At 42.0% G+C, this 23,177-nt stretch overlaps 1 protein-coding gene across 1 annotated transcript in view; it reads left to right on the top strand.

The window, feature by feature from the left end:
- The window catches only part of PEX14 (peroxisomal biogenesis factor 14), a 77,833-nt gene extending 54,656 nt beyond the window's left edge, over nt 1-23,177 (top strand). The window contains exons 4-9 of the mRNA XM_084300361.1: nt 4,867-4,989; nt 11,659-11,744; nt 14,153-14,255; nt 15,503-15,600; nt 18,810-18,901; nt 21,348-23,177. Coding sequence (XP_084156487.1) covers nt 4,867-4,989; nt 11,659-11,744; nt 14,153-14,255; nt 15,503-15,600; nt 18,810-18,901; nt 21,348-21,813 — 968 coding nt within the window. The 3' untranslated portion in view covers nt 21,814-23,177. The remainder of the gene's footprint in view (nt 1-4,866; nt 4,990-11,658; nt 11,745-14,152; nt 14,256-15,502; nt 15,601-18,809; nt 18,902-21,347) is intronic.

The following is a 23,177-nucleotide window of genomic DNA, read 5'->3' as shown; positions in this document are numbered from 1 at the left end:
CTGATGAACATGGACATGTGGAAGAAAATGGAGCAGGAGCCTATACCTTTTGACCCTTTTGAAATGTGTTAAACTAAGCACAGAATAGACCACAGGATTAACATTTGACAAAACGAGTCACCCAGCACCGCGTGCAGCTGACTGAACAGGTGGAATCATTAGTCTGGATCAGATCCCAGAAGGTTTTTATGATGATTCTTTTAAAATGTGGCCGTGTTCTTTCTGAGCAGGGTTGACATCGTGGCTTCCAGGAACAGGAGTGTAATGTCATTTCAGGATGTCTACAGTGGGTCTTCCTTTTAGTCATGTGCTTCTCCGCTCAAACCTGGTGCAGCCATACAGTTTGTTGTAGCTAAACTTGTCCAGATCTGGTTTGTTTTCTTCTGAATAAGAAGGGTGTGCATGTGTGGGGTGAACAACAGAAAACCCACCCAGCTTGTCTCTGCAAAAGGGTAGGTGTGATGATTGCTCCAGGGCGGGCTGTCAGAGCGGTAATAAAGCTGGAAAAGCACAAAAGGAACTTAATTCTTACCACCACCTTCCTCTGTTATGGCAGAATACTTTCTGTCTTCCTAACCAGAAATTTTCTCCTTAAAACTAATGCTGCCTTCAGCTTGGAAAAATGTTGCATGAGTTACTGGATTGAGCAAGACAAGGGAGAATAGAATGTAGAAAATGATACACTCAGTGGATGGGAAAAAGAGTTGTCGCTCACGTCTCCTGAGTTTTAGTTTCTGACTGGGTCAGGGTTTGGTTCTGCCCTTGGAGCACATCTCATATCTGCATGTCTCACTTCCTCATCTGCAGGTACGGATAACAGTACTCCTCTGCTTCAGAGTGGTCAGAAGAGGAAAATATTTTGATGTACATGAAGCCCTAAAATTAAATAGCAGTGGATATTGTAAACAGACTTAAACAGACAGTCAAGTCCTAAAAGTTCTTGGGCAAAGGAGGTTTTTGTACAACAAAGGTGCAGGCATCAAGAGATGTTTCTGACAACCCATTTTATTCCCTGACTCGCCCCGATTCTCTGTTTGACTACAATTTACAGAGGCTGAGTGATCCCTGAAAACTGAGTGGCAGCAGTGACAATCACAAAAGAGGGTCAGCAAGAACCTTTGAATGCAAAACAATTGTGGGTGCTGGATAATTCAAATCAACACCCCGAAGCCTGCGAAGGAAATTTTAAGGCTTTGTGAAAATTACGACTAATTCTTTGCTAAGGCTGTGGCACAGAAGAGAAATGAGATGGATGGTTGGGGGAAGGGAATAGGTTTGCATTCTGTAGGGCTGTGAAGACAGCTTCCTTGCATCCTTCTCCTCAGCTCAGTCCTTGCTCAGTACCCTCTGCGGTTAGATTATTCCTTGCAGATAGCAATCAACTGGAAGGAAGTGTGTGTCTAATTTGCATGAGATTATTTAAAACAAAAAAAAAGGTCTGCATTAGTCAGGGTGATGGTAAACAACGCAAAGAGATGCCTTTTATAATATAGCCGTGGCTCAGCTTTCAAAGCCAAATATAATTCACTTACAATTGGCAGTTTCCTTTATTGTTCCTTTTAACCTTTTGCATTCTGCATGGTCTTGATCTTGCTGAAACTCTAGAAGAACTAAAACGTTTGTTTTCCAAAGTGTTGAGAAAATGGATTTAGAGCAATTCTTCTGTTAAACTGAGGTCATTTTCTTGACATACCTATTTGAGAGAGGATTATATTAGACACAAAGCTCCAGTTTTCATAGCACTGCTTTTGCATCCAAGGGAAGTGGTATTATTTTGGGGTTACCAACTTCCTACTAGATTAATATAATGAGTGGAACAGGGATATTTTTCATGTAATACGTAATAAAATAAAGCAAGATGAGATATTGGAACAGATGACTCTGAGCTGGTTTAGAAATATTCACTTTTCCTTGCAATTAATACATCAAGGTTGAATAATCTAGGGCATAGAAAACTCACTCAGACTGTATGCATACGTGTGTATAGGTGGTGAATCTGAAAAAATAAAATAAAATCCAAAGGGAATTTTGATGAGTTAGTTATAAATGCCCAAGGACAGCCTTGGAATATCTTTTACATTTTTGTTAGTGGGTGTGAGAAATGACAGCCATGAAGACGAGTATATTTCTGAATCCACAGATGCCTCGGTGCAGTGCAGACTCACTCCATATGTATGCTTAAGGAATCAGCTCCGGGAGATTATTCCCTTGATGCTTGGAGGCCAAGATGACAGGGCCTTAAAAACATCTTGTTCAGGTGAATAAAAAGGAGGTGTTTCAAGGTGACGGCGCTCCCGGTCTTCTGTGATAATTAAGAAGGGAGGTAGTTGTGATGTTCTATTTTATGATGGCATTAGTACGACAAACAAGACGACTTCACGAGGCAGAATAGTCCAGGGAGGTAATAACATTTTTTACTTATTCTACTTTGTACAGGCTTCATACTGGGGACTCAAATGTGAAAGGTTTCCCATTGTTCTATTATTCACATGGGCTTTTTCTTCACCGTGTAGCAGGGTTTTAACAAAAACAGTGATATTTGAGTGTAACTAGTTGGCAAGACCAGAAAAAATCCTAGAAGTGTGTTTTATCTGTGAAAGATTTTAGTGTTTTTCCCAAGTAGGGTGAGAATCGAAGGGGGCAGTGTATGGTTGGGAAGCACTTGGTATTATTTCCTGCCCTTTTTGTAGAATGAGTAAAGGATCCTCCATAACCTCCATACATTCCCAAATGTTAAATATTTTCAGATTTGCTATCTTTGCATGGAAGTAAAACAAAATGCCCCCATTCTAGTGGGAGCCACATTTACAGCCAGCAGCTGATATTGTCTTGTGTGTCTGGCTCCATCTTTATGAAATTCCATAGTTGCTAGTGATCTGCAGTGTTGGCATCTGTTTATGCTTTCTCCTATATTGGATAATTAGGAGCTGGTTAAAACCGCTTCTTTCTTATTAGGATTTCTCTTTTTAACATGGATTAGACACCATAAATATTGTTTTTGTGACTAGAACAGTAGGCTGAGTTGATGCGTTCATGTGCCTTTTACTACTTTCACTGTGAGTCCATTCTATTCTGTGTGGTTTGGGTTCCTTACTGTTTGAGGCATGCATCAAATAAAAGTAAAGGGGTGATTTCATCAGACTGCAGGACCAGGGATTAGGAACTTCAGATTTCTGGTACAGTTTCTGACACTGACAATATTCTGTGATAGAGAAATCACCTAACTCCTCTGCACATCCATATCAGCACTGCACAGCGGACAGAATAGTAGTTAACCCACAAGAATAGGGGAAAAAATGCTCATAGTTATAAAGGCTTCTGAAGCTCAGAAGCACCGTGTTAGTGCTGTGTTATATTGAATAACAGTTCTGAGACAGCCTTGTATATTAATTCCTGGCAATACTGTTTGTGCTATGGATTATTCTGTCTAGTCCCCCAGTAAGCAGTAAAGTTTAAGATTGTGAAAAAAAATATTTTTGAAGCTTTGGTAATATGCCCAGAAACCTGGCCATTTTCTATATTGCATCTCCCCGTGTTGTTGAGGAGCTAAGTGTTTTAAAGGCTGAAGTTCAGAAATTTCATCTGCCAGCAGTACTTCATGGACTTCGAGTGGAGGTGCTGGAGGGAAAGTATTCCTCTGTTTGCTCCCACTGCTGTCGCACTCGTACCATTTTCTTCGCTGTGCTCAATCCCTGCAACAACCACATGAGAATCAAGTGGTCTGTCTCTTCTAAATCTTGTCCCGTAAATCCATATCCACGCTTCCAGGCTCCGAATGCTTTTGCATATGCACTGTATGTATAGTAGAAGGTCCTGAATCACTTCAGATGTTCCTCATAGCAGGGCCACTGGCTTTCTATCTGCTTTTGTGCAGGAGAATAACAGACAAATAATACCCAGCTCTCCTGCCCCACATCATGGTTGCCATCTGAGTACCGAATTCTTTTTCTAGAGGATGTTTTCTGCTCTTGGAAAAAATAATCCAGCTGTGCTTCTTTCTTCACAGATGCTGGTCATCATGAATCCCTTAGCTGCTTTTCTTTTCCCCCTTGTTGGCCAAATCCTTTCCATATGTTGTGGCCAATTACAGATGGTCATCCTGGCATTTCCTGATGGCAGGAGGGACTGCACCAACGTGTACCATGTGTGCAGTGTGACTACAGCTCTGCGTGAAATAAAAAACAGGCTGCCCTAGGGCAATCTAATCAGGCAGCAGTAGGCCGGGGCAATGCTAAGCTGAAAGTTTGGGCTTGGCCTTGTTTTGATCTGTTTTGTTATAGTTTTATTTCCTCCTTGCATTCTGTGTCCCATTCATACTAATCACAGTCAGTCCTGATTTTTTCTTTTTATTTCTGCATTTGTCATAAAATAAAGCAAATTATTCCCGTCTTCGGAAACGATCTAGACTAATTAGTCGTCTAACCCAATAATTAGTTTTTTGTTTCCCTGTCTGTTTTCATGCATTATTGTTAGTTTTTTCCCCTCTTTTTTTTTTTTACACCATTACAGATTAAAATGAGCCACATTTGCAGTTGATGGTATCTTTTTTTCGGGGGAAGAATGGAGAATTGCAATAGAAAGCTACTTCAAAAGCAGCAATAAACTCAAGGATAAATTAAGGAAATTGAATGAGCCACATTTGGAAGCAGCGTTGAGGCTAATATTCTGTCGCTTAAGGTTAAATTGCAACAGAGAAAGAGAGAGGGAGAGATTCCAGTGAATCCAAAATTGGGGAGGCAGTACTGCTCAAGTCGGTGCCAAAATTCTTTGCAGCTTGAAAGGGTTCTGCCTGGCTTGAGAATTTAATTATGCGTGCATCAAGTGGGTAAAGGTGCTAAACTGATCTCATTTCCTCTGCTCCCCCAGGCCTGACAGATGAAGAAATTGACCTGGCTTTCCAGCAGTCGGGCACCAGCACCGATGAGCCGCAGTCCCCAGGTCCTTCTCCTCAGCTGGTGCCAGCTCAGCCCGCTCACCCCATGGTGTACAGTAAGTAACCCCTTGAAAAACATCTGGTCACGGTGCTTTCTGCAGTGATTTCTGCAAAAATTTCACACGTTTCTGTGCCAGATCCTAGGTTTCAATTCCAATAATACCGTAACTTTTGTCAGAATCAGACACCGAATGTTACTTTGAATGTACTCCGTAGCTGTTGATGCCTGTGACACGATGGAGCCACAAGACCATATTACACAAGGAAAATTTGATACAAACGATCATGGTCTATGAACAAGCATCATAAATACTAGCCTATGACACCTCTTGGCATGAAGGGTTATAGTCAATAGAAATTAGCTTATGACTTGCTGTAAGGACTTGGAAAAGCATTTAGCCAGTGTAGGACTCAGTCTTCCCTTCTAAAACTAAGGGTCATACTTCCCTTCATCAATAGGGCTTTCTAATATTTAGATCATTAATGTATGATAGAGATGATAGATTCTTGAATAGAAGGTGATGTAAAAGTGCAATGTTATTACATCTTTAGGTATTACAACAATGGAGTCTGTTCACTAAACTGGCTGCAGCACATGATCACAAGGTTTTGCATCTTAGTTAAAGGACTTATTTTCTTAACTGGCCAAGCAACGGATCAGTTAATGTTGAATGGTTAATTGAAAGAGGTGTATTTTCAGCACAAACAACAAAACAGAATATAATGTCTTCAGGACTTAGTCTGTGACTTCCCATGTGTCTGGCACAATGAGTTTTAAGAATACTGTCTGTTTACAAATAATAATAAACAGTGATGCTTATTTTTAACAAGATTTCTATTTTCAATCTTAATGTAAGGGGTGACAGCAGAAATTCTGTGTAGACTGTGTGGATAAGATTGTATGATTTTGTGTACGAAATACACTGCCAGAGAATTTTTAAAGTCCCAGCATAATCTGTGTAGACTTAAAATTTACATATATATTTGCATTTTAAAATAAACCTCGCAAAAAAGTATCTAAGCTCCAAACAATAAAAACCAAAGTACACACCATTAAAAATCCATCAAAAGAAGCTGTTCAGCTCACATGTGTGCCTGGCAGTTTGAAAAGCACTTCACTTACCTGCCAAGTATTAAGAATTGGATTTTGATATTGTTGCTAAACAGTTTGAGCTCAGACATGGACCAATGTAACAGTCTACATAGGGCTCTGTTTATTAGTTTATGACATAGTTTCACTATTGTCAGAAATAATGCTAGGCTTGTTCTCTGAGATTTGAAATGCTCTGGTTTGCTACAGTTTGGGAAGAAAAATGTTTGTGTTGGTGTTGGGTTCAGAACTGGAATATTTCTTACAGCTGTATTGGGTGCACTCGTGAACTCCAGGACTGAATTCTTCCTCCCGGGCTAATACTGCTCTCCTGCAGTTCACAGAAAATGCCAGAAAAGCAAAATCTGCTGATCAAAGTGTTAGATCCCTGTTAGTGCCATCCCTTTTTTGTTCAGCAAACTCTTATCAGAACAAAATACTGGAAGAGTTAATTTTTTCTTATTTTATAGTGTTCCACTAATACAAGTAAGGCAGGAAAGAAGTGTGCAATTCAAACTGGAAAACGCTGTCATTTTTGTTAACGCTTACAGCTTTTTCATTTTTTTCCCCTTTTACTGTTTTGGATTTCCTCAAAGCACTAGCTCTCTATTTCTTGTAATTAGCTAACAATCTTAACTAATATTTAAAAATTAAAGTTCCTAGTAACAGCTCCAAAGAGAATTGTGAAAGTATTATTCTGTAATGCTCAGAAACCAAAGGTGAAGAAAAATACCACCAAAGTTGAGCTTTTTTAGGGGTTGTGATTATAAACGTATGCTCTAGCTTTGTGATCTGATTAGTGCTTTTCAAGTAATTTGAACCAAAAGCTTTTGCCTGTGAGCCAGTCTTGTTTAGCAACCCACAACATCTGGGAAGCAGTGGCAATAGGTTGATTAGATATTGTTCCTCCCCTCTCCAGCCATTCTTTGTAGACCTTCTATTTAACCTTTAAATGAATCTATAAAAAGAATTAATAGCTAAATATATGTGGTATTCGTTTAACCAAAACATTTGTTTTGATTAGATGTCATCTGTGCTTAATTCTGGGCCTTGACTGGTGTAGCACTGGTGTTGTTAATGATGGATCCATCTCTGTGTTTTCCTTTTAAATGCTTTCCGTGGTGTCAGAACTGCAAGAAGAAAATGTGAATTTCTCTAGAGCTGAAGGATGAGACTGTGCAGAGGCGCAGATCTGAGTCCTTATAGATGTGGCTCGGTGCTTTTTTCAGGTGCTGGGTTTGCTGTAGGTTATTGTTGAACAGATGCTAGTATTGTAATGAATATTGCTGAATTGGTCCAAATCTGCTCCAGGACACTTGTTTCTGTGATAGTTTACTAAGTCAATTTTTCTTTCACAGATTTGTCAGGCGTTGTCATGTATAAGACAGATATTCTTCTTCCTGTCTATCTATTATGCTCTTACAGAGTATTCATTACTTTAGCGTTAGAATGTTTTGAGGTTTGAAGTTCAAAAGTGTATCTAAAGGACTAACGAGATAGGTAGACTGTTGAATCTAGAAGTTGATTTGTGGATGGGAACAAATTATTCTGGAAGAAGTGTTGAGATTATTGGCTGCATTTGCTTTTTCTAAAGAAGACATCTGAGTTTCTTGTGAAGCAGCATCTAATGTGCTGGAGTTTAAGTCTTGAAGACTAAACCGTTTTGGGTTTGATTTTTTTTTCTTCTGGTTATTGACTTTTTGATTAGTTTTGACACCTTTAAACCACAAGACTAGAGAGAGAAAATTATGTCGGCAGAGGAAAAAAAAAAAGTGGGGGGGGGAGAGAAAAGAAATGGTTGAGGAGGTGCTGTGCTGAAAAGCAGTGGCTAGTGGCTTGTGAAATGTAATTTCTCTCTGTCCCCCTTACACCAAGGTGTTGCTGCTTCATGTTTAAAATTTGTTCAAACTATGGGTTAGGAGTGCAGAAGTTTGGGATGGCTTCAGGACTGTCTCAAGAGTTCATTCAGCAGGAAAGGAGTGGGTGATCCTGCCAGCAACTCCGGTGTAAGGTGTCCGCTCTTGTGAGTCAGAGCACTAAGCCCTACACACACACCTTTTGATTTTATTTGCTTGACCTACTCCTGCTGTAGTTGACTGAGGCTGGTGTCATTTTGAAAGTTGCAGGAAATAACTTATACCTCTTAAATACTTCCTTTTGCAGAAATTGTACCGATGGTGTAGGTATTACTTAATATTCAAGTCTTTTGTTGGAAATAGCTGTTACTGCTGGGTTTGCCTTAAGTAACTTTTGGGGGAAAGAGAAAAGAATTCAGTTTTTAAAGTTTCTAGACATTGTATTTCAGCTTAATATTATCTCTACTATTTCTCCTCCCTGTTCTGGAGGAGTAATTCCTTCCCCACGGTTTGTACTTTTGCCAAGAGGTGTCAAAACTGCTTAAAAAAAAAAAAAAAAAAAGCTTAAAAAAAGCTTGAATTTGATTAATATAGAGAAACAAGACTTTGCCTGACTGATAATAAAACTGATAAATGACATTTGAATTACTTGTAGCGGTAATTTATTACATAAAATATCTTTTATTTGACATGCGATTAGTTGCTGGAAGCATCACTCAATCTGACTAGTTTAAACATGCTCTAAAATGAACCCCCAGTAAAAAAACAGGGCTGTCTGCTGTTGGCGTTATGAAATATACTAATCCAGCAGTGAGGACAAAAATCTGACTTTAAATATTTAAATGATTAATTGGGTTTATGTGTGTATATTTTTTTGCCTTTCTAACCCTTGTAATTACATGCAAACTCGGGGGAGTTTCTGAGCGAGGTGTGCAAAGCTGCATGCTTATCATCCAGGTATTGTCTGTGCTCTAACCCATGGGGTTTATGGTACTTTGTGGAGATTTTACACCTGTGTAAAACAGAACTCCAAGGACTGATTTTCTTGCCATTTGGGTCTTCTTCTCTCCATGTGTCCACATATCTTCTCCCGTCCCTGTGTCTTCATGAGGTGAGAGGAGGCTGTAAAATACATCCTGTTTCCTCCTACAGTTGAAAACAGAAACAAGAATTTGGACTCCTGTATTTTTTTCCCCAACTTCTTTGTATGGGTTTGCTGTTTGCTCTTGAAAAATCACCTCTTCTGGCCTCAGTTTCTATGGGTGTAAATGTGAGTGCCAGTGATGGCTGCTAGTGATGCACGAGGCCTAATTAATTGAGACCAGGAAACCTAATTCTGAGACAGATGGGGATCTTAAAAATAGTGAGTATTTGCTCTGGAGGTGCAATTTACAGTTGCTGTTGTGAGACTTAAATATACTTACAGAAAAAAAGAAAAACAGATTTACAGCTGGAGAAAACGTCCATGTCACTTCTATCTGCATTTTGAGGGTCTCTGTATGTTTGTTATATCCCCAGTATGCAGCGTATCTCCTTCAGGAGGATTTCAGTACTTAAACTCAGGAGTATCTAGACTATTAGTGCTTTTTCACTTCTGAGTATTTTCTCAATTTATAAGTGGGGAAATTGAGGATATGCAAAGTCAGCGTGAGCTGAGAAACTTCTAACCCCCCCCCTCCACTGCAGACAAAAAGGAAGATTGAATGTGGATTTCAGGCAGAGCTGTGACATTCCTCCTAACATCGTAACGTTGATGTGGTCAGCACAGAGCCTTTACTGTGTCCCTCACTCAGTTTTCCTCTCCACCCCCCTCACTTTTTTTTTTGCCACAAGACAGAATTATTTCACACATCTCTAAAACGAGTAAAATGGCATTTCGGCTTCTTGCCTTTATAGACTCTCTGAACTTTAGGAAAGATCATTCTGGTCCCTTTTCATTAATAATGAAAACCAGGGGGCAATAAAATGTTCTTAGCTCCAGCATTAGAGGAATGGAGGGAGAGATGAGTGAGGTGAAAGGGCAAAGCAGGCGGGGTGCTACAGGTGTCTCTCCATCCTGCTCAGAGGTCGTTGTGGCTGGGGACAGTCAGGGACAGCCACAGACTGCCATGGACAGGCCACAGCTGGACCCACCGACCCTCTGAGATTAATTAACCCTTTGCAATAGGCAGCTCAGCCTGGAATGAGTTGCAGCGTCACAGAAAGATCCTTGAAGTTCAAGGCAGAGAATTGGACGTCCAGGAGAATTCAGGTACCAGAAATGAAGGTGGGAGCAGAGCAAGGAGGGGGAAGTGGGGTGGAGGACTGGGGTTTGCAGCAAGGCTAGCCAGGGATCATTTTCAATCCTGACATGTACACAGCCAGTTACTGCAGCTTAGCTGACGTGTTTTAACTCATTAAGTTAAAAAGTTATGATAATTTGATCATGTGCCTAAGCTCCAAAGCTGCAACCACAGCAACCCAAAATACTGCTGGTGACACTATTCCTGGGTTCTGGCAGAGCTGTTTTAATTTGTTCGGATTTCTAGCCAGCAGATAATCTGAGAACTGTATCCTGAGATGTAGCAAGAAGCTAGGGGTGCCAATATTTGAGTCAGTGTCTGTCTGTAGAGCCCGAGGGCTGGAATTAGGAATAACTATTGCAATGAAATGCCTGTAGGAGACCTCTGCAACAAGAAAACTGACAATTGGTGAACCAAGTGGAAAGGGGACAAGCTTCCAGGCATTTCGGCCAGTTAAACCTGAGTTAAAACTTTGGAGAACGGAATGCATTTCCTAGACATCATAGGTCCCATGTAGATTTGGGTCTGTCTGGTTGGAGACTGCACACCAGCCTCCCCCTCATCACTTCTGCCCACATCCTGCCACTGAACTTCAGGAAAGATCACTCTGCATCCCCATTATTATTACAGAAACCCGGGGGTAGTACAAGATTCACTAAGGGAACTGCGAGGGAGGTGAAAGGATAAAGCTGGTGGAAAACTACAGGTGTCTTCTAATTCTGCTCGGAGGAGCAGCCCGTGCCATATCTTTGCTCTGCTCTGTTGAGTCTCTAAGCTTCTGTGCAGAATTGTGTGTTAAATATCTCAATCCTTTCTCTTCTCCTTTACCTCTCTCTCTGTAGATATTTAATTGCATATTTTTTCTTTGCTGTTTGTATGTGCTTTGGTCCCTATTTGTAATTCAGGCTTGAAAGACACTGGATCGTTCCTTATTGAAACAGTCTGTAATTGCTGACACAGCCTTCATAAACCCATTTATTGCCCTGATAGATTTCTCTTTTTCCTCTAAACGCTTCTCTCTTTCTTTTTCCTGCACTCTTCTGAGTCTCTGGTTTTGTCCCCATTTAAAAGAATTACAATAATGAAGAGTAATTGGTATTCAAGTAATGAGTTAACCTGAGCTAGCACTCAACACCATAGTTGTCTGGGGGGAGTGTGGAGTGCCTTCTGTAAGGAAAGAGTAGAGAAAAACAGCTGGATGGAACTTCATTAATTGCTGATGTGATTTGTCTCCCTTTGACACCTTGAGCAAGGCCAGTATCGATGCTGGTCTGGACAGATGTTTCGATGTCCTAAGGACAGGAGCCTGTACACCGTACCTGAAGTGCTACCAGCATCCAAATGCCCCTTGTTCATTAAATCTATGCCTGCTAAGAAACACAAATGGCATTATTCATTGCTTTTTTTTCTCTGACAAAATGGGCATATCAGGAAATCAGTTGAAAATGTTATCACCTGCAGTTCTGACTATGGTTATTTCTTGATTTTGGCCTTTAGGTCCACCTGGCTCCAGATGGCGAGATTATGGGGCTTTGGCTATCATAATGGCAGGAATTGCCTTTGGCTTCCACCAGCTGTACAAGGTAATGTCTCCTTCACTACTCCAACACCATACTCTGTACTCTGAGAGAACGATGTTATTCCGCTTGTTTCCAAATGATCACATTGGTTCCAAGTTGGTCAAGCATCTCAGCTTGTACTGACACTGCCATTGGTGTATGTGAGAAATGTAGACACTTCACATGGAAATGCAGAGGCAAAAAATGGCAAGCAAACAAAACTAGTTTTCAGGAGTGGATCTCAAACTGCCAGAAACAAGGTCATTTGATTCATGGATGTGATTTGATTCATTCATTTAATTTTTAAACTGGGCAAACTGAGGACAGATCAGTAAAGGGATTTTCTCAGCATTGGCCATCAGACATTACTGTCACAGCCATAGTCTAATGGTTTGTACACTGCTGATCCTGCACCATAGATTAGCAAGGAGTCGTCTTTGACTGATGAGAAGGCTGAAAAGAAGGTGCTAACTTCTAGCTCTATCCCCCCAGTTCTACTCCAGGGTGCTTAGAACTAGGGAGAGCAAGCGCATGTTTGCTTGTGTACTGTAGAGACAGTACCTCTTCTTATTTCTTGAGCAATGTTCCTCTGATTGAACATACTCTCTTCACTCTAAATTTGCTTTCCAGTACTGTGGTAAGTGACATTAGATAATCCTACTGCCTTTTGTAGTAAAATCTATTTTACAAATCAAGTGCTGACCTTCTTTTCTAAAACTACTTTTCTTGTTCCATTCTATCATTAATTTTCTGGGTCTCAGGGTAAGAGAGGGAGGCCAGATTTAGCAACTTGTTCCATCTATGCAAGTAAAATTACACGACTTAGAGGATGGCTCCTTTGAAGCTATGTTATCCCCTTGTTTTTTATATGAAAGCAGTGATGCCAACCTTGCTGATCTTTTCATTCTTGCAAAGAATGGTGAGGCTGATCAGTGTCCAGAGAGATGTGGAGACAACAGCTGCTGGGCCTTGCAAACCTTAACACATTGCTGTTACTGAATGACACACCTCTAACACATATTGATGGTTTACATAAAAATTTTGGTGTAATGTCACTGATGCTCTTAATACATCTTACTGCTGTATTCTTTGTTTACAGATCTTGCTCTGCTGTCTATCCAAACCTCGTAAGACATATTGTGTGCCTAACAGAGACCCATATTCTTTTATAGGAGTAAGAAATCTCTGGAGACAGTTGATAAATTCCCTCTGCCCTCCGTGGCATTTTGAGGGAGTTTGCAAATAGTGATTTCTAAATGAAAGATAGGATGCTAGGATAAGACTTAGTTGTCCATGTGTGTTCTGTGAGGACTAAAAGAGAACTGCTTATGAAAGTCATCAAAAGCTATTTGGTTTTCAGAATGTCTGAGTGTAAACATATGTGCATACATATGCTTTGTGAGGGTAAGAGCTGTGTACAGCGACAGTGAAATCTTAAACCAATGCTATTAAGTGTAAAAGAGAGCTGTCCCACACATGTCAGTTTGGATAATCAGCTCTGTCTCAGAAACGGTTCTGTATGTATGCCCCGACAGTGTGTGTACATGCAGCAAAAGCCAGGATGAAGAATTGATAGGCACTATCAGAGTTGTTTCCACATCCTAGACCATCCTTCTCTCACTCTTCTTCACCTGCCATGTTGCACTTGGATGTGTTCATCTTAGAGTGCATAAACAATTCCTGTGCGCAGTGCTGCAGAAGGATCTATGGCTGTTAGGGGACAGTTGGGACCTAATAGATGAAGACAAGCCTCTGCAGGGGCAGAATAATGTAGATTTCATGGCTGTGTACAGGGTCAGGGAGCTGCCTTGCTTCCTGTAGTAGCTTGGTTCTCCCTTTCTTTTGCTCTCTTTCCGTAGTTCTTTTGTACTACCTCTGCTCCATTTCCTTTTTCTACAGATTCCTCTTTCTCCAGATCTCTGATTTTCCCTCCGTAACTCTAACCCTCCTAACACCAGGGTTCACAAGATTTTACAACTCTCATTCCCTCTCTTATGCTCCCTCTGGCCTTTTCAGGGCCTTTCCCCTCTTCCCCCAACTTCTGCATTTCTTATCTTGTTGATGGAGCTCAAAATATTGTTCAACATCAGTGTGTTCACATTTGAGAACAGGAAATCTGAAATCTGAATCTGACATCTATATGTCATCTATGTTTCACTGGAGTGAGAGCTGTCCCAGGAAACCTTAAACAGAGTCAGGAACTGTTTTTCAGCACCCCCAAAAATATACCCACAGGTCTTGCATCTTCTCTTCAGCAGCTTCTTTTAATACCTAATTTAGGAAGATTTTTTTTTTCTCAGCCAGGTTTGTGGATAAATAATCTATGGCTCTGTGATAAAGATGGGGTTTGGGTGGTGGACTTTGAGGAAGATTAGAGAGACCGCTTTGCATATCCCTGTTTTGTAAAAAAAAAGTTTATGTCCTCCATGCAGAAATACCTGCTCCCTCTCATCATGGGAGGCAAAGAAGATAGGAAACAACTTCAGAGGATTGAGTCAAACATTGCCGAGATGAGTGGCAGTGTGACACAGACAGGTAAAGATTAATGACTCCATCAATTCACCCCTCAAAGCCCTTCTCCCTGCATCCTCCATTCTGCCAAGACCCCCACCCTCTTCTTTCCCTCCATCTCCACTTTATGTGGTGACTTCATTTATCTGCTCTGAGAATCTGTTCACATTTGCAAATGAAGCCGCCGTCATTTCGGTTTAATTTGAAATTGCTTGTTTACTGTCGGCGCGGCCTCAATTAATTATGTTTTTACGGAAAGGCTCCCAACCTCAGAATATTAATAAGGGGAATAAAATGACAGCCTTTCGGAGGGCTGTAAAGTTCATTTTTAATTTCTGCTTCTCTGATGTTTTCAGGGGCTTTTTTGTGGTGTTTTCCCCCCACCTTCCATCTGAAAATCCAAGGCAGGGTCAGGAAAGTCTGTAATTACTGTGCCTCCCTGACCTTAGCCACCTTCTCTGTTATTGACTCTATAGGGTGCTTGTTCATTACCCGATGCCCTAATGATGGTCTGGATTAGCTGTTACCTGTCACACCAATAGAGCTTTTAATTTTATTTTATTTTATCAGCTTGTTTACTGCCTGGAAGCTTTGGATAAAGTACCAAAGTAGAAAAAGTTCTCCTGCAGCAGGAATTGGAGTCCAACAGTTGATCTTCAGTGTTTGCTGGGGTGGAGGAGGGAAATACTGGGTTTTCTCTCGAAATACAAGAGAAGATACACAAAGTATATGGTGGGATGGAAAAAAGCATGATTTTCAGCAGTGTTTGTAAACGTGTTGGAGGTGAAGGAGCTGGTGAGTTCAGGGCAGGAGGCTGCTAATTACACTTTTTAGTGGAGGGCAAGAAGACAAGCATCTTTCATTTCTCATGATACCCTAAGGTCAGCCCTGAGACCAGCCTCTTTCCAGGTTGGAGCTAGCCCCAGAGTTTGCCTGTGTGAGGCCCAAGGTAGATAAATGATACAAACATTGTATAAGTTCAGGGAGATGTACAAATCATAAACCAATATAATTAGAAGGGAGAGGTTTTGGACGGATATACTGTGCTCTATAGACATCTATACAATGGAAAGATAAACTAGAAATACTGGAGGTTAGATGCAGTGCAGGTAGATTACCCGTAGTGCAGATAAATCATATGGATTAAAGCGAGCAGGCGGGCGTAGATAAATTAGATATAGTAGGAATAGAGGCATCTTTGTAGCTAGACAGCAGAAAGGACGTGTGTGCATGTATCTCAGTTTAACACTCTCTTGCTTTTTCCCTCACAGTGACTCAGTTACAGAAGACTTTAGCAGCTGTCCAGGAATCGCTAATCCAGCAACAACAGAAAATCCAGGAGCTCACCCAAGAACTTGCTGCTTCTAAGGTATCAGCCTTCAGCTCCTCACCTTCAGAACATCACCATCTGTAGAAGATGCATGTCTTCCTTTGTGTCCACATGAAAAGCACTTTATTAGGTTCACAGTCCAGCCTTTATCTCTGTCATGTCCCCCACCAGTTTCTCTGCATTTGACATTTCCATAGGCTGGCTGTTTAAAGCACTGGATATTAATTGGGTACCCAGTGACATATCTGACTTCTAAGAGGGCTTTATTATATGGCTTTGCGTGCAGCATTTGTGTCTGAGGCCTTAGACCTGTTCTCAGCTCTGTAACTTCTGAGATGCAATTGAAATGAAATAATTTTCCTGTTAGTCCAGTGACCAAAAGAGGTGTAAAGGCCAGATGTGCATTTTTTTCTTTCTGAAAATATGTAATTTTACATGTTTATATATCTCCTGTACCTTTGTATTTTGATTCAAAACAATGGCTTAACTCCTGTTCAGCTAAGCATACAGTTGAAATACTGTATGTAAGTCACTTGTTCAGATCCAGAACAGGTAATGGCTGAACATTCGTACTATTTGGTTGCCTGTTTCAAGAATTTTGGCTATCTCAGTGTACTAGGTGGCCCCATCACAATCACATTAGGTGCTCACAGTGGCCCATTTCCCTTGATTTCTGTCTGGAACTTGTCAATAAAACCAGCAGTGTTGGCTGGTTTGTGTAGTTACCTGTGTTTTCAGGTTACCTGTGTTTCAACTTTTAATCAACCTTGTTTTTCTTTCTGGCAGTGAGACTTAGCACTTTTTGTCTCTGAAGTACTTGGCAGCTAAGCATTCTGTCAGTCAGTAGGTGTTAGTTAGATGTGGGACGGGATGGATTTGAACCAGTCACAAAGAGATGATGTCTTCCTTTCACTCACAAATTTGGAATTATTCAGGTTCCAGACATCTTTCAGTACTCTTAGTACAGGGAGAGAATTTTCTTTCTACTGTTAAATCCCTTACACATGCCTTGTGATCTACCTGCAGCATGAGAGGTTGTCTTCTCCCCATACCTATACTTCAATCTCATAGAAACCCTTTGATGGTGTGTAACTGGTGGGCCACAGCTGACTCTGTGGTGTGCACACTGTACAGTAGGAATCCCTCAGTGGCACAGCTGTAAACCCAACCATGAAAGCCAGTTTATGGTCACAACACTCCACTTCAATTTTCCTTGGGAACTGTGGCCTGTCGGTGGCCTGGAGCCAGTCCGGAAATTGGAAAACTGTTTTCAGGTCGTAAGTGTTAAGATTAAGGCCACATGTTGAGCTTTAAGAAGGGAAAAGGGCATAAGAGTCTTGGTGGCTTAGAGAGTCTTAAAGTTTTTCCTCCCCCCTCTCCACCCCCTGCACTGAAATGGTAGCACACATTGTTATGATATCTAAACCTCATGTGTACAAAGAAAAACTTGGGCAACCCCACAAACCAAAGAATAAAAGCTGTGTTTTCTCAGCTGTAATGTAAGTTTTTATATCTGCTTTTCAAACTCCTACTGGCATGCTGTAAAAAATTAAAAAGAGGGACTTTAAGTAATTAAAAAACGTACATAAAAATTCAAGGCTTGAATTTTCTACAACTGTTTTTTAAAGAGACTGGCTAAAAAGCCCCAGATGTCAGATTTTATTTCTAAATCCTAGGCATCTGGCACCATATGTGTTTTGGAAATTTGAGTCCTTTGCAGGCCAGTGAGTGGAAATCACTCCCTTGTTAATGTGCTGCTGTAGCTTTCAAGGTCTTGGAGAGCCAGAACAGTGGCTCCTGGATTCTTGCTGTCTGAGGGCTGGGAGTGTGAATCCCAGGGGAACGCATCTGTGTATATCACAGCTACTACAGGCTGAGCCTCTCCCAGCTCACTGGGTTCACAGCCCAGAAGTCACTGTGAGGAGTGCTGGCTGTGAAGGTGTTCAGGGCTGTTCAGCACTAGCTGAAGTCTGGTTGAGGAGTGAGTAGGAGCAACCAATCCTGGCTACGTCTAGGAGGAGCTGGCAAGGAGGAGTTTTTTGTTATTCCAGTCCTGGCTTCCTTCATCGGGGAATTTACTAAGAGTATCTCTGGAGAGATGCTCGTGAATGGATTCATTTGTAACGGCTTGTAGCAGAAATTACTATGGGAAGTGCTAGATGTGAGTGTTTTTTGGTCCCACACTCAGCCCATTGCTACAGGAGCTGCTGCAGTGATAGGATGGGGTAACCATACCATGATCTCTCTTTCAGAGTGCTGCTCCCATTTCTCAAGTTCCCAGAAGGGTTAAAAGAAAAATTGCCAAAAGTATTATCTGCAGCATGTTCTCTTCAGTTGTTACCTTACTCTAATTTCTGCCTGATATCCCATAGCAATTCTGATGCAGTGCTGACAGCAGCTGTACCAGGCTTCCAAGAGTTACTTATCTTTCCCCACCAAATTGCATTCATTGCTTTGAAATATCCGAGAGACAGTGCCTAGTCCAGCTGCTTCCTGGAGATACAATCTGGTAACTCAAGCATAGTTCTAATTGTTCAGATCTAGTGGGGAAAGTTTTTGGAGCTTTCAAGCATCACTTTATCAGTCCACCTCTAAACACCACAGAACGCAGATAGTCGACTTAATTTCATGATTTAGGAGAAATGAGCGAGTGGTTTTAAACCAGTTGCTGCTATTTGAGTTGCTAATATTTGAATCTGTTGCCTCAGCTAATTGCAGGCACAGGAGAGAGTAAAGGACCTGATTCAGTGCAACTCCCACTGCCTTTCAGGATCCTAGTTCTTATCTAAAAATCATTCCATAGGTCAATGGCAAATAATTTGGTTTATGTCTTTGTGTATTCTTCTCTGTTTGACATACTGGAGGAAAACATGCTGTGCAGAGCTTGCTTTGTCTGAATTCTCACAAGTGCTGGCTGCTTTCTAAAGGAAAAAGAAAGGTCCCCTTGAGATGCTTCAGCAATGGTTGTTGGAAACAAGATTAATTAGTCCTCTAACCTGAAAGCAAATATTTGAATTGTCTGAGCACCTTGAAACAATTTTTATTTCTGGTTATTGTGGGGATCCATCCAGGTCCGCCTTCATTGTGGAAGTTGGTTTGCTCAGATCTGAGATTTTAAGTGGTAGAGCTTATGTTAGCCCCAGCTTGAGATTCCCAGATGGGAGGAGAGGTAAGATGAGATAGAAAAATTGACATTTGTGAGCTATCTCCCAGTTCATGATCTTTACACCTTCTTTTCCATGTTATAGGCAACAACTTCCACCAACTGGATTCTGGAGTCACAGAATATTAATGAACTGAAATCTGAGATCTACTCGTTAAAAGGACTTCTCCTGAACCGGTATGGATGGAATATGTTGATGGAAGATGGTTGTGTGGGGAAGGGTTGCTTTCTGGGATTCTCTTAGTCATAGAGAGGAAAGACATTTCCAACAGGAACTAGCTCTATATCCTGTTATTGCTATTTTAATAATACCACTTTGCACTCTGCTACACTTTCTATTTGCAGGTCTCAGAATGTTTTTCAAATTTGCCTTAAATCACAGAGCGCTTTGGGCAATTAATAATTAATAAGATTTTTCCCTTTTGTTTGCAATAGAGGAATTCTCTGCCTTTCACCACAGGGAGGATGCCTCTCACCTAGTTTGTGGTGTTGGCTACACATGAGCTGCCCACTTACATTCTGTTACGGAGAGAGAACCACTGGTGGATACCGTTCCTCTGCCCCATTCATGGTTAGGGCACAACCAGGATAAATTGCACTTTAGCAGAGCCTTTTTCTCTCCATTGGCTAGCTCAGATGTAGACATCTTACACTGTACAAGTCTGAAATGAGGTGATAGAAATCTCAGCCTGTGGAACAGTCCTAAGGAGAGGGATCTCAGTTTTTGAGGAAATCCTTTGTTTTCTAAAACACTACTTTAGAGTTTATTTAGCCTTTCAGTTTTTGATCCTTTCACTCCGATATGACTCCCTTACCTCCTTCCACATGTAACCAAGTCTTCTCAAATCATCTTTTTTCCTAAAATATGGACTTCAAAGACCGATCTCTGATTGGACTAGACATGCTCTGAATTTCAGCAAGAATGCTTTTCAGAAGTCTGAAGAGTGTATTGGCTTTAACAGTCTTTTAAATTCTTGCCACACCTCCTGTTCCCACCAGCAGTCACAGCAGAAAGCTGTGGAGGACTGGGGACACATACTAAGTTAGTGTCTGTTAAGTTGGGTCACAGTGGCACCACTGCTGGGAGAGAGCACTAGTTAATGACATCTCTTCAGCAACAGGAAGGTTGCCCAGAGATTACAGACCCGGTCTTCTTTCTTAGGCCTCTGCTTGTCAGGCTGGATGAATAGGAAGCAAAGAGGCTTACCTGTCCCTTGGTCTGTCTATCAAGGAGGGTTCCCTCTTTGATTTATACATTTGGCACAAAGTCTTTCTGCCGTCTACTGATGGCCACCAGCAGAGGAGAAGTGGCTTTCCAGAATGGGCAAGGGTGAGGGCTGTCTGCCATTAGGGAAAAATCACTTTTATGCAACTGGGGTGTAGGTGCTTTAGGGAAAGCAAACTTTGCTGTTGGTTTTTTAACAAAAAGGCTAATGTTTCTGCAGTGAGGAGGCAGCAGCAGCACTGGAGCCAAGAAAGTCTCCAGACTGAATTTGCTGATTGCATTTATGATACTGGTTTGAATAATGCAGGCATTAGCTTATTGCACTCACAGGAGATGGAGGTTAGATCAGCAGAGTTCTTCCGTGACTACTGGTGGCAATGGGAAGAGGAAGGTGAGCGCAACTGCTGTTCCTAGGTCAGTCTGTGGAAATGGACCCTGTTGTGTTCAAGGACTCCCTGTAGGAGAACAGACAGCTTTGGTCTGCTCTGCTCTCGCCCATGGCACTGCCCTTTCACCTGAGTGGCATGAGGACGCCCTGTCACAGATCATCCTTTTCAGAGGGGGATCTGATATCTCTTCATACTCCTGCTTTCCACGTTACAAAAGCAAGGACACATAGGGAGTACCAGAGCAGACATGCCTTTTTGCTGTCCTCTTTGTTATGGATCACTTTCTGAGGGTACCAGGGCTCCCCATTGCACTTATATTTGTCCTGTTTAGTATTTACTTTATCATTTCAGAGCTGGGATTAGCTTGGCACTATCAAATCCTTAAAGCCCACCTGGAGAGGACTCACTGAGGACAGAGCAGCTAGCTTCTCAGCTGGTGCAAGCCAGTACATCTCCATTCAAATCAGAGAAGCTGAACCAGTTTGCAACAGCCAGGATCTGGCCCAAACATGTAAAGTGCATGCTGGGACTAGGAGATAGGCTCTGGATTGTAATGAGCCAGCGTGCAATAGCTGTGTATCACAGTGGAGGCAAGAGCCAGGTGGTGAAATTTCTTGGCTCAGGTACCAGGAGCTGATGTCTCTGACTTCTTGCTCCAGTGGGAATTTTCCTTACCAATTAATTAGTGATTGTTTTAAAAGGGACACTCATGTCTTTCCAGAGGCAGCATTCCTGAGTGCTAACTTACCCTGTGAAATTGGCCGAACCAGATCATTTTAGTACTTCAGATTACTGGTGTGTAGCCTCAATTACAGGGTAAAACACTTTGAGCTTCTGCCTGAAGAAGTGGCCTTGTTCTTGTTCACTTGTGACAAAGGAGACTTGAAGTTTCAGTCCTGCTTTACATGATTTCCCCATTACAAATACCATTCTCTCCAATGATAACCCCTCGGTGTTTTTAATAAAAGCCCCTTTCTCTCCTTTTCTTCCTCCCTTTCTCTCCCCCAAGGAGGCAATTCCCTCCCTCCCCTTCGGCTCCTAAGATCCCGTCATGGCAGATCCCAGTGAAGCCAAGCTCGCCCTCCAACCCTGCTGTTGCCAACCACAACAGCAGCAGCGACATCTCACCCGTCAGCAACGAGTCCACCACCTCCTCACCGGTCAAGGAGAACCACAGCCCGGAGGGTTCCAAGGTCAGCTGCCATCTGCTGAGCGCCGAGGAAGGCAACAAGGCGGTGATCGATGTCAAGAGCCAAGTGCGGATGGAGGTGCAAGGCGAGGAGGAGAAAAGGGAAAACAAAAGGAATGAAGAGGAGGAAGAGGATGATGAGGATGATGATGTGAGCCACGTGGATGAGGAGGAATGTCTGGGTGTCCAGACTGAGGACCGGAGAGGAGGGGATGGGCAGATTAATGAGCAAGTGGAAAAGCTACGAAGACCTGAGGGGGCCAGCAATGAGAACGAGATTGACTAAAGCACCCTGGCTTTTGCTGATGCTGCTGTACATCTTCCCTAGCCTCCTGCACTGTCCCCGGTGCCTCTCCCATTTTGTGGAGTGCCACCATCCCTTCCAGTGATTCTTCCATGATTGACCTTGAGTAGGGTCATGATTGCCCGGTGAATAAGGTGGGCCCTGTTTCACCACAAGGCTGTGCAGCGTTGCAGTGGCTTCTTCTCCCCTCCCAGACCTACCTTCTCCCCATGAGCTGGGGTCACTGCCTAGGCTGGAAGACCAGTCGCCTTACCATGCCCCACAACTACATAAGTCCCCTTACTAAAACTCTCAGCATCTCTCCTGAAGTGGTCAGCCTCTTTGCTGCATCCTAGAGTCCTTCCATTCAGTTTCAGAAACTTTTCTGTGCCGAGCTCTTTGATTTCACAAGTCTTTAATCCCCACATAATCCCCTAGGCAATTCTCACTGTTTCCCCAAGTACCTGTTTTATTTCTCAAACTAATTGGTATTCTGTCACCAAAAAAGAACGGTTTAATCCTGAATTCCTCACCAGATCTCAGTCTCAGCCACCTTCTTCCAAGCCTTACGTCAAGTCTCAAATTCCTGAAACTACCTAGCATTTGAAAACACTAAATTTCTTGTGGGGTCCAAAGAACACTATTTCCACCCCACACGCTCCCTTCCACTCTTCAAACTGGCCTCTTGCTTGGGACCAAGTCCAGGTTTCATGGCCACAGTAAAATGCATGAGAACAGGTGGCTTTGTTACTGATTGCTCCCCAGTAAAAGAAGGCTTTAAAAGATGACCCCACTCATCCCAATTACTACACTTCTTCCTCCAAAGAGAAGGAGCTCGCATCAGTTTTTGACATCTTACATTTTATTTATAGCTGCCCTGAACGAGATGATATCAGATGCTGAAATAATTGGTTAATTTTGAATTGTTGCAATGGTTCTTAGCTTGTTTTTCTCCCTAAATGAGGAGAAAACCCGTATTAAATGATCAGTTGAGACCTGCACCTACCCAGTGACAGGCACCTGCTTTAGCAAGGCAGTCTTTACAGAAGAGAAAACAATTCCAGCTCTGAGGTACACCGCTGGCCCTTCTTGCCCAGTCCAGCCTTTTTTTTTGCCCCATTGGGGCTATATACAAATTAAAACAGTGAACTTTAAAACCTCTCATTTGCAGCATTGTGTTCTCGGCTGTTAAAATGGTGGTGTCCAATTATATTATTCACTGCATCAGAGCCTCTTAGCGGAGCAATTCTTGTAACAACTGAGTCTCACTGTCCTCACCAAGCAAGCGTGCTCGTCTGTGTGATCATGTATAGATTCCAAATATAAAATACGATTGTATATAATTGTAATAAATATGAGTTACCACT

The sequence above is a fragment of the Netta rufina genome (genome assembly GCF_964035555.1).
Source record: "Netta rufina genome assembly, chromosome: 22".
Taxonomy (NCBI): domain Eukaryota; kingdom Metazoa; phylum Chordata; class Aves; order Anseriformes; family Anatidae; genus Netta; species Netta rufina.
Note: the sequence above shows the minus strand (reverse complement) of the source record. Positions and strands in the feature narration are given on the sequence as shown.